An 18,982-nucleotide genomic window follows, 5' to 3' on the forward strand; every position below is an offset into this window, starting at 1 on the left:
TTTCAGATCAAGTGTAACTCCTCATAAATTAAATATTTTTTTTTGTTTCTTGCTTCATTTTTATTCACATTTTAACTACGATCCTGATTTTGTGTGTGTATCAGCTCTACAAATTATTTTAGTCTATTTATTTCAACATTTTGTAACATAAATTTCCGTAGCAACGCGCGGGGTATCATCTAGTACCTATAATGAAGCGACTAAACATTTGAGGTCATAAATAGGGATCAGTAATAACTACTGCACTATTTCTCTTCAATTCACCCTTAATTTACTGAAAAGCTGAACCATACACACCGGCAAGCTTCCCGAATCAAATTGTACCAATGACGACCAAATGGGTCCACTTCATCTAACTACAACTGCAAGAGGAGTTTGGAAGAAGAAAATTAGATAAAAATATGTCCTTAGTGGTAGCTCCCACAAACTCTTTTATGCTAGTACACTGCAACAGGCTCACTACCATCGTAACATCAACCACCGCTCCAATGAAAGTAAGTTTCTTCTTTTTTGAGAAGGTAAGCTAATTAGAAGACTGCATATAGTATTTTATTACAGGATACATGTTTATGAAAAATAAAAACACAAGCCAAATACAGACATATGAGAAATTGCAAGGGTTGGGTCCAGCTAGTGATTCTTCCTATAAATGTTACAACACTACCCAGCCAGCCAGGGGGTCTGAGAGGGGCAAATCAATCTGGATCGCACGTTTTGACCTCTACAGTAAAATCTGGTTCCCACTTTCTACCACAGCCGTCGGATGCGCTTACTTTTCTTTTACCAGTTGCTTCTGCTGCTGCGTGCATGACGGCTGGGCCAGAGCGTGTGCGGGTCCGGCCAACAGACACAGCGAAACGTGCTCGTTCGCGTCGCCTTATTTCGCTTTCATTTTCGACCGGATGAAAACCCTAGCTTTCTCCCCACCCGTCCCCAATCGTCCGCCTCCTTCCTCCTCCCCCAATCCCGCTTCTGCTCCTCCCCATCACATCCCTCCTCTGCTCCTCGTTCAATCCCCACCTCGTCCTCTCCTCCTTCCCTAATCCACGGGAGCAGCGCTCGAGTGACGGAGACGGGCCGGACGCGGGAGCCGGGCGGCCGGCAGGGCTCGCGTGCCTAGCGACGACGGCGGCTGGACGGCGCGGTGGAAGGCGGCGGCTGGACGGGGTAGTGGAAGGCGGCGCGCGCCAGCCCTGGCAGTGGTTTCCTTCATCTCCACGCCGCGGTTGGCGGCGCAGAGATGGGCGACGAGTTCTACCTCCGACCGAGATCTGGGCGTACGACCAGGTGCGTGTGGGTTCGGCGGTTCCAAGGCAAGAGAGGGCGATGGTGTGGGGAAGGAGCGGAGAGGCTGGTGGCAGCGGGTAAGAAACAGTGGGGCGGCGATGGTGGCCGAATCGGATTGCACCACCATCTTCTTCCTCCTGCACATTCCGAGGTGATTTTCTTCTTCTGATTCCTAAGTAGGATTTAGTTTCTTTTTTTTCTCTTATTATGGTTTGGTGTGTGGCCTGCAGATCCCAACATCGATGGGGGAGAGAGGCCAACGTGCCTGTGTGGTGGGATTGAGCGGGCAAGGGCAAGGTCATGGGCTGGTGAATCGGGCAATAGCCAATCTGGTGGACGACAGCGGCTGTCTGCAGGAGGACAATGGCTGCCATAATTGATGGAGGAGGACGACGGGCATCAGCACGCTAGCCTGGTCTCTGCTCGATCAAGGTGACCACGTCTTCGTGTGGCCTACTCCCCAGTTTCATCCTGGGCATTTCCCAAATCTTTTGGCTTGTTTTGATCCGTGTTTGGCCTGTGGAGGACTTGTTTGAGGATATACCTGGGACCATAAGCTAATGCGTTCTTGTGCCTGTTCTGGATTTGTTTGGCCGTTTTCAGTTGTAATCTCGATGTGCTCCTTGAGCACTGAAAATGAGTTAATTCTGAAGTAAAGGTTAATTCAGACCTTAGTTGTAACTTTCAGCAGAAAAAGTGTATGCTTATGTTTGTGTAAAGACCTGATTACAAAATCGTGTCAGTTTGCAGGTACATTGATTCACCCTATTGCTACCTTTATTGGTGTAGTGACCATCTAGGAAGTAATCAAGGTCTTCAATGTGTTCCAGAAAGAAAGATGAGGCTGCCTTTTACTTATTGTGTCGGAAGGATGCAGCACCATTGAAGGTACTTCATTGTCTCGTGCTATATTTATTTGATATATAAGCTTCTAGAGAATACTTGGTTCAGTACTACATGTTGGACAAGATGATTTCCTTATATGCTAGAAGATTACATTGCTGCTTGCTGGCTGTGGTTTTTTAACCTTTGGGAGATAGAAGAAAGTTGTTCGGCTTGCCAGTTGCCACAAATGAAAGCAAAGTAGAAAAATATTGTTAATAATAATATGGACATCTGTATGCACATGTTACCTTAGGCATGTATAGCAGTTGCCTATCCTTTAGATGAAGATAATATTTGCTTTATTTTCCTTGCAGGCACTACTTCAATCTATTACGATTGGTAAGATGATTGTCATTGACTTATTTTCTGATGTCAAACCGATACAACAAATATCCTCTCAGTTCTATATGGAATATTGGAATGTATGGAGTTCTAGATTCAATTCCATCTGGCCATACTGATGCATGTGCAAGGTACAATTCAAAAATAGTACATGTTACTTTCATTTCTTATGTATATTTATTACTAACACAGTAGAAGTTTCCTTTGCTTCCCTAGAAAAGCACATTTTTTATTTTTTCCTAACGGGGTGCTTACGTTTGACCCTTCCTCTTATTTAGGTTTGTGTTAGCATGTGCATGGAGGAAATAATAGAGCATAATCCAGTTGTTTATATCTAAATGGCATTCGTAGTCAAAGGGTTTAGGTTGAGGTATGCGTTAGATATACGCATGGTCCCTGTTGTGCCGTAAATTATGGTTTACTCCTCTAATGTAATCATTCTAGACAAAGATTTTAACTTCATAGAATAGAGGGCTAATGTGAATTCATGTATTAATGCATAACATTTAAACTCGAAGGATTAAGTTATAATTAATCTGGTCTAAAGTTAGCTTCTGCCGAGGTTTTCTTTATGCTCTTCCTGGTTTCAGTAACACCATGGGATTTATTGATATTTTTATATCTACGAGGCCTATGTTGAAGCTTAGGTTGATTATATATACCCACGTAGTAGATCAGGCATCAGCTTGACTTTCTTTTCACCTTTCCTTTTTCTCTAAACTACTCAATTCCTATATGGAGTAATTTTTCTGGTTAATAGGTACTTGGTAAATGGAACACGGTTAACCCAGACAACAGGCTTGCTCCATCGGAAAAAATGGTATCGTGGCTAGAAAAGGTGATCCTTTCCTCAAAAATGGTTGCATTGGATATTAAGATGCCATTTTTATTTTGTCACTCATGTATTGTCTTCCATTCAGCTTTATCTGCTAGATCATAGTACCATGCCTATTATTAATGTGTCATGCATACGAACACTTTAAACCAGCTAAACCACTTGCCATGTGGTTAGTACTTACGGTTTGGCCTTCAGAAATTTCAAATGGGAATGGTCTCAAAATTTTAAGAAAAGGTTGTTTGGGAGCATGTATTTATTTATTTGTCGTTTTTAGCTACATTAAGTCTCAGTTCTTCCAGCTGCATAGAATCTTTCTTCGCCTTTTATTTATCTTTATCATCACAATGCAAAATCAAGCACCCAAGTATTCTTTGTTCCTGTATCACTGAAACAAAAATGGTTTCCAATCAATAGCTTTTGGAGACTGTTAAGTTGTGTGTAAATCAGGTTAAAAGTTAATCTAATGTTGGTTTCATATATTATATAGATGACCAGATGAATGACACTGTGGCTGGTATGATAAGAGGTTGTTGACTAAAATTTCTGTCAATAGGATCTCACAAATTGTCAGCTTAGCCCCCAGTGAAAGTCTTATATCGCCATGATTTTGCCCCAAAACAATGGTATTTAGCTTTCCAGCCTAAGTTAGAATCCATTTTTGTGCTATGCCTGCTGTTTCTGGAGAAGCCAGTCTTTCTCTGTTGCTGACATCATAAATGGTTCGCAGTCTCGGGACAGTCCATTTGCATAGTGATCATTTGTGTTCTTGTTTTCAAGGCAACCTCTACCCCATCCCAGTCTCTGTTTATCTTTGTATTTTTTTTTGTATAAATAGAATGTAGTTAAGAAGCATTTTGGAACATTTTCATGTTATGGGGCATGAGAATGATAATACTACCTCAAGTAGGGATAAAGCGGGACAAATAGGCTTTTATTGCTTCAGGTCCAATTAAAATGCTTCAGGTCCGACTAAAATGTTTATTGCTGCCAGGGGTCTCCTTATTTTCTGTGAGAGATACAGGATTCTTGGGAGAATGAATGACTCATGTTTATGACTGCCAGTGATCTTCTTATTTTAGAGAATGTGCAGAAAGCTTCCGGCCTTCCCTATATATTTCCAGCAGAGAATATATGCAAGACCCCTGTATACCTGTCAGAAGGCCAGCTTTCAGATGGATCATCTATCGTATGAGTACCAAATTGCTTCACTAAATATGCATGCTCGCTTGCCCTTCTGTTTATTGTTTTACTACTACATGATTTTGTAGAGTATTAGCTGAAAGAAGTGCGATGAAACTCTGGAAGAGCAATTAAAGAAACAGATTTCAGCTTCCTAATGGATGGCATTTGGCTTATGAAGTAAAAAAGATATCCCGCTGGCAGGGCAATATTTTGGTTGACCTCATTCTCTTGTTTCCTCAAGGCTATAAGGTAACGACACATGTTGCTGTGTTTTTGGAGTATATTTAATATCAGTCTTGAACCAACATCTTCTAATTGTATGTCACCAGACACTTTCCGCAAGTTTCTAAATAAGTGAAAAACAGGAGCTCAAAGTTCTGAAGTTGCTATGAGTTTATCTTTCAAACTGAATTCTACATTCAGAATAAAATTCTGTGTTTTGATACTGCTTACCAATGATAGATCCTTACTGTAAATAATGCTACTTATGTACTTGATTTCTTTGATTTCAATTTGATTTGCTTGCCCTTCTTCAGTAACGAACTTACAATAGCGTATGAATGCATATCTAATTGATAAACTGCCATCCAATATGCAATATTTTACCATGATAATTATCGTAAATATCAACTGTGTATGTTCATACCATTAGTCAGTGCTTCTCATTCTAATATATTTATTATGGACAGTGATGTGATGTAGCAGAAATGAATGATCTGTGGATGACTATATGGCTTGCAAGAGACTGAGGTGCCCACTTTTTTTCTTTTGTTCATCCTTTCTAAATTTGTTTCCTTGGTAAATAAGAAAAATCAAGGACCTATGGTCACCATGACGACATGCCTATTTTACTGCTTCTTAATTAGCGTTTTTCTTCTACTAGAGCATTTCACACTTGTTTTAAAACAGAACCTAAAATCTAAGGATGAATAGTTATGGATCATTTTCTTAGTAATGATGGAATTTACTTGCTTTAATTGGACTCCGATGTCAATAGACCGGGCGCTGCAGTACATACCGTCTGGGGTCTGGCTCACGAGGCCCAACCTCTCAGATCTCTTGATTTCCAATTTCATTGTTCTGTTAAGAGAACACGCCAAAATATTTTTGTTCTGCTAAACTACAGTCCATAGCTAATTGTTCTTTTTGCAGTCTGAAATATGTATTGGTCCGTTGATATTAAACTTGACAATAGTCAATAGGTAATGTCAGCTTAAGGAAAAAAGTTCCATACTTCGAATTTGTTGATTACCATCTTTTACCTTTTACTATTATTAAATAATTTGTTACTTCTATTTTGTAGATTGTCACACCATGAGAGTATGCAAAGGTCCTCCATTCTGATGAAAAATTTGACATTGCAAGAGCCAATGATATCTGAATTTGAGTGTTCTAATATTGTACAACAGTAAGTCTCAAAGAATGAATTTGGTTATAGTACAGGTACAATTGAAAACTAGATAAGCCTAAATAACAAAATGGCAATTTGAGTTTATCTGGAAATGCAAGTTTTGGAATTACACTAACATACAGGAAATAACATTAATGTCTTAGCTTCCGGATAAACTAATTTCTATATTCGTTGTATTCTCAATACAAAGACGTTGACAACCAATAATGCTTAGTGGGAAATTTGACATTGCTAGAACCAACGATATTCTGAATTTGAGTGTTCTAGAATACCTCAATATGTGCCCTTTATTTATATCTTTCAAAAATCAAATCGATGATTCAATGGTTGCAGTTGGTTGACACATCGCTGATATGTGTAATTTTGCATCACGATTGCTTTTGGCTGATGATAAATATTACTATGGTGCAGGCAGTACTTGGAGGTGTTCTGGTAGCTGTGAATCAACTGTGAGGTTTTCCTTAATTAGGTACCCCTCTATTACTATCTTCTCATCTGGTGTTAGCTCACGTTTAGAAACTCTCTCAACCACTACTATTTAATTCTTAGTTGGATTTCCGTCTCCAGCAATTATGATTTGTTTGTAGTTATGTTTGTTATTTCATTCTCCATATTGATTGCTCAATATTGTTTGGGTGGGGTGTATATTTGTACATCAGCGCACAACCTGTAAAAGCTCTTGGCCGGATTATATTTTTGTGACATGGTCAAAGGTGGAACTCTACTAGATATAAAAATCAGTGCAAAGAGTAGAAATGGGATAAAGATGCATTTCTGTGACAATTTTGGGAATCAAACTATTCTTGTAGTTCTCGGTTAGTTGGTTGGTGTGCTCTCGATTAGTTGCATCCAGTCAATTCTTGCAGTTCTTTGGGCTGCTCGAGGTTTCCATGATACACTTGAACTATATGTAATTCAACTGAGCCTATTCAGTATCCGCTGTAGCTGCTCTTTGCTCACTGAATTTCTCTCAAATGCTTTATTGTGTTTTATCTGATAGGTGTTCTTTGTGCTGTGCAGATTGATGCCTTCAACGATAAGTTGCAAGAGCTTCTCCATAAATGCTAAATGGCAGCTGATGGAGTGTAATTATTTGGGTTCACGAGAAGCTTTTTGTTTCTCTCTCGAAGATGCAGTAGATTTATTTAGGGGCTTGTCGTTTTATGATTTTTCACACTAGATCACCGTCTCGACCTGCGTCTTCAGTTCCGTCTCTGCCCATGACATTGGGAATGGCTATGGTTGGGCTTCAAGCATGGCAGGATTAGGACCTGCGAGGAAGACGAGTCGCCCCAGCCATGGCCATGGTTCCACCGACTCCCCCACATGCCTCCACTGTTGATAAGTTAATTGACAGATCTATCTTAATACTGAAGACTAAAATTCTTAGAACTGTGCCATGCCACTTCTCTAATTATTGTTCGTGTGTTATTCAGAAAACCTCTTACGATGCAAACAAGGACCTGTCATGTTTGGATCCTTCAGCACTATCCCTGAGCAGCGAATTTCAGTTTCTGTTTTGAATCTTCTTTTGATCACGAAGATTCTTTCTGTACCGGCAAGACCTCAGATTCACCCAATGTTGGTAAGATAAACTATGTCTCCAGCTTTGCTAACTTTGTTTCTTGAGCATATTAAATGGAAATTGTGTTTCTTAGAAAAAAAGAAACTCAAACAGAGTTTTACAAAAGTTAAGTAGAGATTAGGTGTTCGTATTATGCGTAAAAGTATTGTTTTCCTCGGCTATGTAGTGGAGCTTGCAGATTACATGATTCATTTTGTAATTCAAAATTTTCATTTATTTACGATGTTTCGGTTAATATATTACATGGGATTTATGTCATTTCATCCATATTTCTATTGTGTGTTGCTTCAGTGCCACCCTTGGCCTTATGATTTGGTAGGACTAAGCATGGGATTTTCCTTGAGTAGTGCCCAACCTAAATTTAATGATATTAAAATTACTTTTTTCTACAAATATGTGATCATTGGCAACTACTGCAACGCCTTCAGTCAATAGTCGACGGCAACAGTGAAACACAAGCAATTCTTGATGTTGTTAACCTTAACGCAACGCATATTTGCTAAATTGAGGACAACATTGTGCTATATTTGATGCATGTCCGAGTTGCTATGTTTTTCAGTACAATGAGAACTCTATGTATATGCATTTATTTATTTACTCTGAGGCTAATTTAAATTTGACCGATGATGTAGTGTTGCAGGCTTGCTAATCTGCAATTTCTGCTATCATGTAATTTGAGGTATATCTTTCAGAGAAAATAAGAAAATCTCATTCTAAGGAGGTATGAGCTATATTTGCTTCGCTAAATGTTAATGTATTTTGTCACATTATTTTAGTTAAAATGTTTTCTTGATGAGGAGGTTATGAAAATATATAAAATTAAAATAAGTTAAGCTAGGATTATAACGCTTGCTCTTGCGATTAATTAGTTTTCAAAGTGCTCATTAGTGCTCTGTTCCCAAGGTTGCTGCAAAAAAAGGGTACAAACTTCTCCTGCTTGAACACAAGTACTTTGCCCCTCAAGTTTGTGGTCTATTATTCAGGGGTCTGATGTCATGTTTACAACTGGTTCGTTGTCAAGATTAGGCCAATTACTCCTTGCTGTCAAATGTCTATGCAAGCTCCTCCTTTTACAATGAAACTACATTATTTCGTTTTCATGGGGCCCAGAATCAGTTCCTTACCGTATGGGAGTATGCATTTAATTTACCTACTGGTTTTCATTTTATAAATAGAGATAGTGTGCTGCTACAGAGGCAGAGAGCGTCCCTGAGAGATTTCAATGATTGATTCTCGATGTTGCTTATGTAGTTTGAGCTTGAAATATGAGTCAAAGTCTGAACAGTCTGCTCAAGATTCTTCAATTTTTGTATGTGTGTTACGTGCGTTGCTTTAAATACGAGCTTTAAATTACAATCAATCTATGTGTCATGTAGCTCCACTGTCCAACTACATCATTCCACATTATTACTCTTAAACTGGTCGACACCTGACTACTGAAGCTCCCAACTGGCTTTTAGATTTCGCCTCTGACATTTTGTTAACATTTGCCTCTGATCTGGCTTATGATTCATGAGCTCTTGCCATCTAATTTGTTTAGTTGTGTTATTTAATTTAATCTCCTGTGAATAAGTATCCAAAATTTATTTATTTGTACTCGTGCTATGTTTTTGCTTATTTATAATTGCCTATGATTTACTCGTGCCATTCCTGTTGTTATGGTTTGTAAATGTGGTCTTAATGAAAAGACCATTTTATCTGCGGGTTTGGTATAAACGGATACTTCTCGATTGTCCTCTTTTTGGTAGTTGGCCTTTTTGTAATTTCTAGGTATAACTTTCAGAGAACAAGCAATCATATGAGCTTGCTTCCCTGAATGTCCATATATTTGGTAGTTAGGCTTAAATATTATCGCCTTGGAGCTGGCAATGGTCGCCGCCTCAACTGTCTTCCGCTCCCCTCTTCGAGTCAGACATCAATATATTGGTGCTTTGCAGGTCAAACCCTATCTTATTATCTCTCCCTCCCCCTCTATAAATCTTCGGATGCTTTATGTTGAACAATGGTACATCACATAGTTATCAGATCTTCTATCCACTAAAACCCACGAACGATACAACATGAGGAATGGAAGCTATCTGATAATCATAGAATTAGTTCTGGTAATCATGTATGTTGTTGTTCCTTTTGTTTTACGTCCTCGAAATATTTTTTGGTCCTACTGGATTTTACAATTGAAATTCCTGTTTTAGCTCCAATTATCTGTTTCTACTTGATTAGCACTCCCAAGTGAACTCCAACTGGATGGTTCTTGCTTGGCCTGTGAAGAATCCACTTATTGTGTATTTCCTTACTTTTTCTTCAAAACACACCATTGTTGATTTCCTTTACATATCTTTATTATTCCTATCTTTCATTTGTATATCCATCATGTTTAGTTAAAGGATATTCTTCTCCTTTTATCCTGCCATATTTTAGTCTACAACATTGTCTGCCACAAGCAATTGGGTACACTCATATTTAGAGAGGACATTTAAATAAACCCTTCTTATTCCGAAGTCAGTTTATACAAATTGTGATGCAATGCTATTAATTTGTTTGTCTCTCTTATTTTACTTATTCACGATGCGGATAACTCAATATTTAATTTGTTATTTTAATATCCAGGTGCTAATGTGGATATACATTTCATTCCAAAAACTCAAGAGGGCTGATTCAATTCCAAACATGCAGTCAATTATTGCTGCTTTAGATGGGTAAGGCCCTGAACATTGCCTATATTATTCGTTCTCCCTCCCACATTTAAATTTCCTTAGATCGCTTGTGTCATGAAAATTGCGTTCAAGAAATTGTTCTCAACGGAGCTTCTTGAAATGTTTATAGGAAATGGTGGCTCATGGAGATCTGGGTGTTAAACTTACAGTTGAGACTAAAAAAACTGCATATATAATTTTGGGCAGCAAGAAAATGCTCATCCCTTTTATACACCCCTTTCTTGTTAATATGCCTAAAATGTAACCAAGCGTTTAGTATTGTTGGTAATCATATTTTTTGAAGATAGATTGTTGTAAAATAAAACACGCAGGTTCTTTCTTTTTGGCCAGTAACATAATGGTGATTAGATCTGATACTTCTTTGGCACATTTATTTTCTCTCCATGATTTGTAAAATTGCTCACAGGTTCTTTCTTTGGCTGCTTTATAAAAAAAATTGTTTGTACACAACCTATGCAGTATGAAATGATTATTAGCTACCATTTTTCATTAATTGCAGTCTGTCTACCAGTGGAATGCAAAGCAATAGCAAAGCATATTGGTCTTAAGTAGGTTTATCTAAACATACAATGCATGATGGTTATTTCTTTTACTGCAGGTTTTGCAAATATACGTGTGTATGGCATATTGGCCTTTCTTAGGAGTTGCTTTCTGGATTTGCTCGCTGCTATATGGATCTATTATTTCAAGAAATGATGTTATACAGTGATTTGCACCATCTTTGGGCTTTTAACCGCTTGATTTGAATTTTTAAATGGAGTCAAATAGTGTCCCTCCATCTTAACATGCCACCCATTTATCATGTGTGGCGTGTAATTTAAGAGGGCATGAGTGCATGACATGTGCATTGCTGATTACAGGGTGTTGTAAAGAATATCATCTTGGCCATGCAATTATTTCTGCTGCTTGTGCATTGGAAGCTTTAAAGCTCTTCTCTGGCTGCAGCAGAAGTGTGTCAAATTATCTCACGGTAAGTTTCGCTGCATCATGCATTCGTAAATTACGCATGGTTATGTATGTATTCTAAGTAAACAATGATATTTTCATTTATGTTTCAATAACAAATTGGGTTTAATCTTTAGTTATATACAACTCACCCTCTGTAGCTAATAGTAATAGGCACATGGAAGTTGAACTCACCCTCTGATTACAGGGCGATGCAAGTATTTTCATATACAGACTTCTCTTCCTTTTGTATGTCTTTATTCCCAAATCTCCTTTTTTGTTTTTTTTCACTGGTATACTCGGCTTGTTTTAGCCACCGTTAATTGATTCTAATTATGCTGGCCAATTTTGTGTGTACCAGCCGGGAGCCGCATACAGTCGGTTCGGACGTATTTACATGTAGTATGTATGGCAGTTGCAGCAGCTTGCCAATTAGTACCCACCAAAGGTAATTTACCTCTTCATTTTTGAGGTCCTACTGGTTGTTGCAAGGGCCGACATTGTGAAATCGATGTCTTGTGCCGAGGTTCAACTTCTTGTGCACCATGAAATTATGCAAGGTCCTCCATTCTTATGGGAAATTTGATATCGCAAGAGCCAACAATATTCTGAATTTGAGTGTTCTAGAATAGATCAATAGTAAGTCTCAAAAGAGTAAAATTGGTTAGAGTACATGTACAGTTGAAAATTAGATAAACCTGAAAAAACAAAATGTAAATGGGAGTGTATCTGAAAACTGAAAAGCCAAGTTTTGGAATTATAGATATACTAACATATAGGAAATAATATTACTGTGTTAGCTTTTGGCTAAGCCAAAAAAAAAATTATAGGGCGCTATCTTCTCTATACAGAGATGTTGACAACCAATAATGCGTAGTTCTACTTTTTCTTTTGCAGTTTTGGCGGTTCATCTTCTCCGAGCAAAGCATAGGCCACGGATCCGCTGCTCTTCTCTAATTTTGTAGCAGCCTGACAGTTGGCGAGAGAACAGTTCAGGACGGGGCTACCTTACCGGAGATCTTGACGGTTTAGAGTTGGAATGCCCAAATTCTAATTTTCTGTTTAGCCCATTTGCCTTATTTATATGTTTTTTATAGCTTAGACACCATCAGAGTAGAACTAAACATATTATTGCAACATGGGCTATTTACTATGCAGCGATTTTTTGATTCTATCATACATTGTACTGCTATTGGTGATTTTGTGATCAACTTCGTATGCAACCAAAGTATCAGTTATCTATTTACTGTTGATTCATTTACGTTTTATTTCTTGCTGATTATCTGGTAAGGCATGGCTTCAATTCAGGCTCCGGTTCAGTCTTTAGGCTGAGGCACAACGGGTCATCCTATGTATTAGTCGTCCATTAGCATATTATTAATACGCTTTCGTTTGCACTGATTTAGGCATTTCTCTCGTGTATTGATTCTGTCATTTGCGCGATAGCGCAACCGGTCATCTAGTAGGTGGAACAAAGGGAAACAAACAGACAAAATGCCAACCCTTCAGGATGAGGGTGGTATTCCTCCGAGCTTCACTGCGGGCTTCTTTGGATGACCGGCAAGCAGGTTCTCAACGTATGTCTTGACTGCTTCATCATCAGTACCCTTGAGAAAGACCTCCTTGAGCTCCAGAAGATTGTTTTGGCCTGTAAGCTTATATGCAGCGCTGGAGCAGTCAATCTTGAGCAGCTCAAGATTCTTCATCGATTTTGACCCAAAGCTTACATGTAACCTGCTGGACATGCAAGTAACCTCGAGGATCTTCACCTTCTCGAAGATGTCCAACTCCAAACCATTCATTTCGGCATAAAAATGGAGCTTACCATCCACAAGCTGTTTGACTCGAAGGTGTATGATACGTACCTCTGGTAGCTTGGTTAGAGACTCCATTCCAATACTCTGTAACGTGTCCATCTCCAGATCCAACTTACTGAGCTTTTTAAGAGTGTCCATCTCCAGTGGCAACATGTCTTGGAGGCCATATAGTGTAAGACTCTGCATGTTCTCCCAAGGAAGGGAGATGTTTTCCAAGCAACCTTGACTGTCCTCATCAAGTTGTACCAAAACAGATTCCAAATGAACAAGACTTGAGGTTTCAGAGAAGAACTCATTGATGTTATGCCTGTTGATGCCGGACACTCCGAGCTTGCGCAATTGGGTCAACTTCTTGAGCTCTTCCATGATGGCCTTCCCCCCTGAAGCATCAACGTTAACAACACCAAGCGTGTGCAGCGCTGTTAGTTTTCCAATACCTCTTGGCACCTTAACACCAACTAGACCATGGCGTCTGATGAACTCTGGCAACCTGCTAGATGAGGCCAGTGGCGCTGATGCTGGGGCTTTGGTGCCGGCACGGACGTACTGCAGCTTCTGTAACTTGCTGATGCTCGCTGGCAATTTGACTATGTGGGTGTGTCTCACATCCAGAGTCTGGAGCTGTCTGAGATCACCTAGTGAATTTGGCAGACGGGAGATGTCCTTGCATCCTCGTAAAGAGAGAAACTTGAGGCGAAGCAGCCACTGCACCATTATCTTGAGATCTTCATCTTTCACACCTGATGTGTCCTCTAGATCAAGCACCCGAAGTAGACTCATGCTTTCAGAGATGAAGAATGTTTCCCACTTTCCAAACACCGTCAGCGACCGTAGCCGCGAAAAGTCAATGCTCTCGAAAACAATTCTGTCTCTATCCCAGCCTTTCAATATGATAAGGTGACGCCCAGTACGTTGGGTGGTTAGGACACAATTGGGCCCAAGTTCAAAAACAAGGTTCTCTTCCATTCTTCTTGACACGATGTACTCGCGGATGAAGGCATTGACCTGACACGTGACCATCCTTGTATCACTAAATGCAGTGGTAACTAACTGTGGTATATGCTGGATTATACTCAGGTCAAGGAGCTTTGAGAAGAAATTCTCCCCTTTATCCACTGCGGATTCTTCTTCACTGTCTCTGGAGTAACCTTCTGCAATCCACCTCCTTACTAGTCGCCTTCGCCGAATGTTGTGACCTCGAGGAAAAATTGATAGGTAAAAGATACATGGCTTGAGGGAATCTGGGCAAGTACGGAAATAGTTATACATCCAGTCAAATAGGCCCCGCAAACTATCATAATCTGGATTCGTCTCTAGATCGTGCATAAATTTGTCATTCAACGCACGCACAGTATCCATCAATGTGACGGTCTGTGTGGCCAATAAGGCAGCTATAGAAACTATCACTTTGGGAAGACCTCCACATTTCAAAATAAGTTCTTCTAGGTCTTCATCTTTGTGATCGTGTAAAGGGCATGCTGGATTCTTTCTTTTTACCTAATATTCAAAAAATAACATTAGTTAGCATCAGTTAATTAGCATGGTAAGAATCAATTATATTCTCATATTTCTATTGTAGAATATAGACCGACAAATCCAGTGACAAATGTATGGTAAATGCATGCATCAGTTCAATGAATATTTGTATAAATTAATTAAGTTATCTATCATTATGTTTCTAAGTTATTTCTATAAGTGGTCAAGAAATTTTCATTATAGGATCTGTATGGAGAGACAAACGTCTCTAATATTTATGTAATTTCAGGAAAAAGGTGCACTTACTTCTGTAACTTTCACAAGTAGGGAAAAACTAAGTAGAAGTGCTAGGTGAAAATAATACCATTGAATCCGCAGGCAAAGTGTATTCAACATAAAACTTAAAAAATCAATGTTAAAACTGCATGTTAGTTAGAGTCTATGTCCACGCCTAGTGATATTATCTTAATTTTCTTACAAACAAACAAATAACATGAAAGCCTTTTTAACAAGAAAGTTGGGGGAGGCTAGACAATCGCTTTTAATTTATTTACTTACATATTTTCCTATCCAAAATATGTTGGTACCTTCCTAAACTTCTTAAAGTATGTTTTGTACCTTTTAGACACATACATGAAAATACGTAGTATAGTATTTTCACTTCAAAAAGACGAATATATGTACATAAAAGACGAAACTTTTCTTCGAAAATAGATAATTGCTACATATTGTGTACTTACTTCTTTGCAAGTGGACATGAAAACATGTTATATGAAAGTTGAGCATTCATGATTTTCTTTTTTGACCTATATTTAAAATTCTAGAGTCTCAAGGCTACCATTCTAGATAAAATGGAAATAAACACATTCGGAATAATGGTTAGTTATGTGCATATGTAATGTAGATGCTTGGAGCAAAAATAAAAATCTTCTATTACCTATAAAAATATCTAATAATAATGTTAAAATATATGTACCATTTGCACATTCTGGTCAGTAAAGTGGGACAGAGCAATTCATGCTTGAACGGTTAAGTCTAGGACGACATGCATGCAAGAAATGCTAGTTACTATAGATTCCTTTAAAAAGCTACTTGATAATATAGCCGGAAGAAATCACACCTCTTTCCTGAAGAGATCCATGGCTGCATCAGCTTGTAGACCTTTGACATTAAATACTTGGTCTTCGTTCTTTGTGCAATGAGTGGCAAGGGTAGCATCAGTTGTAATGACAATGATAATACTTGAAGAAGGTCTAGATACCAAGGCAGCCTGTATTAAGTCCCATTCTTCTTTGGACTGGAGATCGTCAATAACAACGAGGCATTGACCTTGACTCAGAAGCTCACGACACTCTTTAATGGGATCTTTTTCCGAATGATGATCTGAAATTAAGCTTCGAGAAAAATCCCTTAAATTGAATGGATGCGATATATCAACCCAACTGTACTGCTTAAACTGGCTGCTGTGAAGTATTCTGTCATAGTACAAGTTTCTAACAAGAGCAGATTTCCCAATGCCAGCTATCCCCCAAACGGACACCACTCGGGAATTACTGAAACATGCCTTGGCTGTATAACTGCCAAGTTCATTCATTTCTGTCTCACGTCCAACAAGGGGAGAGTTTTTCATCCAATAAGTGGCAGCTTCCCAGTTAGACGAGGGAGTTTTTCCATTGGAGGAATTTTGGCCCACTTGAGACAAAGCTAGTTTCTCATCTTTATCTCCTTGAGAACCCTGCATGTGAGGAATGTGTTAAGCTTTTTTTTTTTGAACTGGGTGTTAAGCTTTATTGACAGATAAACGATGCCACACAAGCTGGTGCTAGCAGAGCAAAATTCACTCAGCCTTTTCTTGCCTATAGCTCTACCAATATGATACAATGGCCTAGATTTCTTTTTAATGATGTACTTTCTCCATCTAATATGTTAGTCATTTAATTCGTTCTACATTCTCGATGTACTTTTACTCATATTTTTCTGTTTCCCCTTGCTAATTTCACATTTATTATTCCTGAGAGAAAAAATAAAGGAATAAATGAAGGGTAACATTGACATTTTTCTTGTTCTTGGATCCGAAGTAGAAATTAGTCATACTTTGCTCTACCATCCCATACTTCACCCAGATCACTAAATTTTCCACAACTATTAAAAGATACTCTATATATTGCAGCTAGCTAAGCCAATACATAACAAGACTTGTTAGATAAAAAATGCTATGTGTAGTTTTTTTTCTTGAAGTTTTAATACACATAAGCATATTTTGATTAAAAGACATAGAAATATGATCAAAAGTATATATGTGTAAAACATTAATGTGCCCATCTTTAAACCTACGGAATAAAATAGCAAAATAGTTTCTAAAAATGAAAATTTCTAAAAGTACATAATTGATATTTATAATTGCTTGCTTTACCTCTTTGAAGAAGGCACAGACTGAGTGCTCAGGCGAGAACTGCTGCAGCTCCAATGGCTGGTAGGAGCCTCCGATGCACAAGCTTGCAATCTCGAATTGCTGCGTTGACACGATGATCCAGCTGCCATTCATCATGTCAGGAAGGAATGTCCTCACATCATCCCAGTCTACCATGTCGGTCAGGTTCTCCAAGACGACGAGGTACGTCTTGGTTTTGACTTCTTTCACGAACTCCTTTAGGAGATCTCCTTGCTCAGCCTTCATCTTTGTCAGGACATGTACACCTACATCTACTCCTTGTTCTTCACAAGAGTTTTTGTAGACCTGAGCCATGAAGCGCCGGACAAATTCGTTGGGGTTGAAAGGATGCATCAGCTTCACCCAGGCACGGCACAAGAACTTCTTGCAGATTTCTGGGTCAGAGTACGCCTTCCTGATGATGGAGGTTGTCCCAAGATCGCTGCCTGTCCCCCACACAGAGATCACCTGAAGATGAGGGTCTTGATTGTCTTTGTTGGTGATTAAGTGGGTGATATCCCCCAAGCCTTGCTGCCTCCTGGCGGCGTCCCTCGCCTCGGCGAGCATGTTGAGTTCCGTTGAGCTGAGGGCAGTGGTACCGGCCATTGCCGCATGATGCTGTGTGACAGGCTTGGAGCCAGAGTCGCTGATGAGACTGTAGCGTGAGTTCCTGGTGCTCACATCCTTCACCTGGGCCTTGAGCTGCTCAATCTCGCTGACCGCCTTGTCTAGCGCCAGTGCCGTGGGCGGTGGCGCGATGCACCACGAGGGGATCATCCGCCAAAACCAGTTTGTCTTGCTGGTCTTGGTGTCAAGGTGGACAACGAACTCGATACAGTCCTCCACGTCGTAGGCCAGCTCGCGGACCTGCCGCACCCAGGTCATCACCACCTTGTTCTCCACACGCTCCTTGGTGGCGACGTTGAGGAAGGAGTGCATCATCTCAAACTCACCGGTGATGAAGACGAGATCTCGCTGCGCACTCTGCTGGAGCTGGGACTCCTCCTCGATCGCCGACTGGGCCTTGGTCAGCGCGCCCTCCACCACCGATTTGGCCAATCCAACAACCAGGTCCGCCATGGATCCAACAACCAGGTCCGCCATGGCTGCTACCTCTCTCGATCTGGTGTTTAAATCTTGTGTGTGATGCTGGGAGTGCTGGATTGGGTTGTGCTTCAACTGAGCACCCAGAGATGCCCTTTCTGAAGGTGAAATAGATGGCCTATTGTCCAGGTCTGAGATGTGCAAGTTTTGGCAATATTTTTCCCAGAAGTCGTACGTGATTAGCTGTATCACAGAAGGATTTGGAGCCATCAAAGAAGACAGAGGGCCATCACAAAAGGATTCCCTGCAGCACATATGGCGAGGAAAGCCACATGTGAGATGTGCATACTCTTGGACCATCGACACTGTATATTAAATTAATCCAAACAAGACTGGCCAGATAAAAGGGACGAGTCCACAGAATTTCATTAACGGAATCAAAACATTAGAGCATCTCCACCGGGCGTCGCATAGCGCCTAGATAGCTTTTTGGGGGTCGGCGGCTAAAATGGGCTCACACTGGCGCATGCCAAACAGCACCGGCGCGTTTTCGAGTTCAATATAAGCGTTGGCAACCTCGTGCCGGCCCCTTCACAAAAGGAGCAAATCGGGCGTGATGGCGCCTCGCGGCACGTCAGAAATCGCGTGTAGGCTCCGCCTGGCAGCCAGACGTGCCGCTTTCCGCACCTCCCACCCCCGCTCGAGCCGACTCCCACCCCTCTAGATCGTCATCGCCACCGTCGCCCCCTGCTTGCAATAGACACCGCCGCATGTCTAGGAACCGCCGTCCATCGACACAGCCGCTACCCCCTCGACTGGCAGCTGCTGTTTCGACCGAAACAGAGGTCGCTGCCACCGCCGTCCAACCGCCCCGTCCGCAAGGTGTTCGTCAGATTGTTGCGATGGACAGCGACGGCGAGATGATGGTGCAGCTGTTCACGGAGGAGCAGAACGCTGCGGCTGTCCGACGGCAACAACAACAGCTGATTCTGACGAGTGATGAGTGCATTTTAGCATGTTTTTGC

The 18,982-nt window shown here is 40.3% G+C and overlaps 1 protein-coding gene and 1 long non-coding RNA gene across 4 annotated transcripts; one reads left to right on the forward strand and one right to left on the reverse strand.

The window, feature by feature from the left end:
* Positions 1-524: 524 nt before the first annotated feature.
* Positions 525-17,993, reverse strand: LOC124698781 (disease resistance protein Pik-2-like). Of its 2 annotated transcripts, none has more exons than XM_047231209.1 (4): positions 16,896-17,993; positions 15,603-16,217; positions 12,654-14,503; positions 525-638 (listed from the first exon to the last, which is right to left on the reverse strand). In XM_047231209.1, the coding sequence occupies exons 1-3, from the start codon at positions 17,991-17,993 to the stop codon at positions 12,695-12,697; spliced, it is 3,522 nt and encodes a 1,173-aa protein (XP_047087165.1). In that variant the 3' UTR covers positions 525-638; positions 12,654-12,694. The 2 variants fall into 2 exon arrangements, with proteins under 2 accessions (XP_047087165.1, XP_047087170.1); XM_047231214.1 differs by lacking the exon at positions 525-638 and adding an exon at positions 11,711-11,812 and having other exon boundaries at positions 13,055-14,503.
* Positions 4,627-7,742, forward strand: LOC124698799. Of its 2 annotated transcripts, XR_007001126.1 has the most exons (6): positions 4,627-4,783; positions 5,224-5,284; positions 5,687-5,736; positions 5,838-5,942; positions 6,357-6,414; positions 6,966-7,742. It is a non-coding gene; the product is annotated as an uncharacterized LOC124698799 (long non-coding RNA). The 2 variants fall into 2 exon arrangements; XR_007001128.1 differs by lacking the exon at positions 5,687-5,736.
* Positions 17,994-18,982: the final 989 nt, after the last annotated feature.

The sequence above is a fragment of the Lolium rigidum genome, chromosome 1, assembly GCF_022539505.1.
Source record: "Lolium rigidum isolate FL_2022 chromosome 1, APGP_CSIRO_Lrig_0.1, whole genome shotgun sequence".
Taxonomy (NCBI): Eukaryota; Viridiplantae; Streptophyta; class Magnoliopsida; order Poales; family Poaceae; genus Lolium; species Lolium rigidum.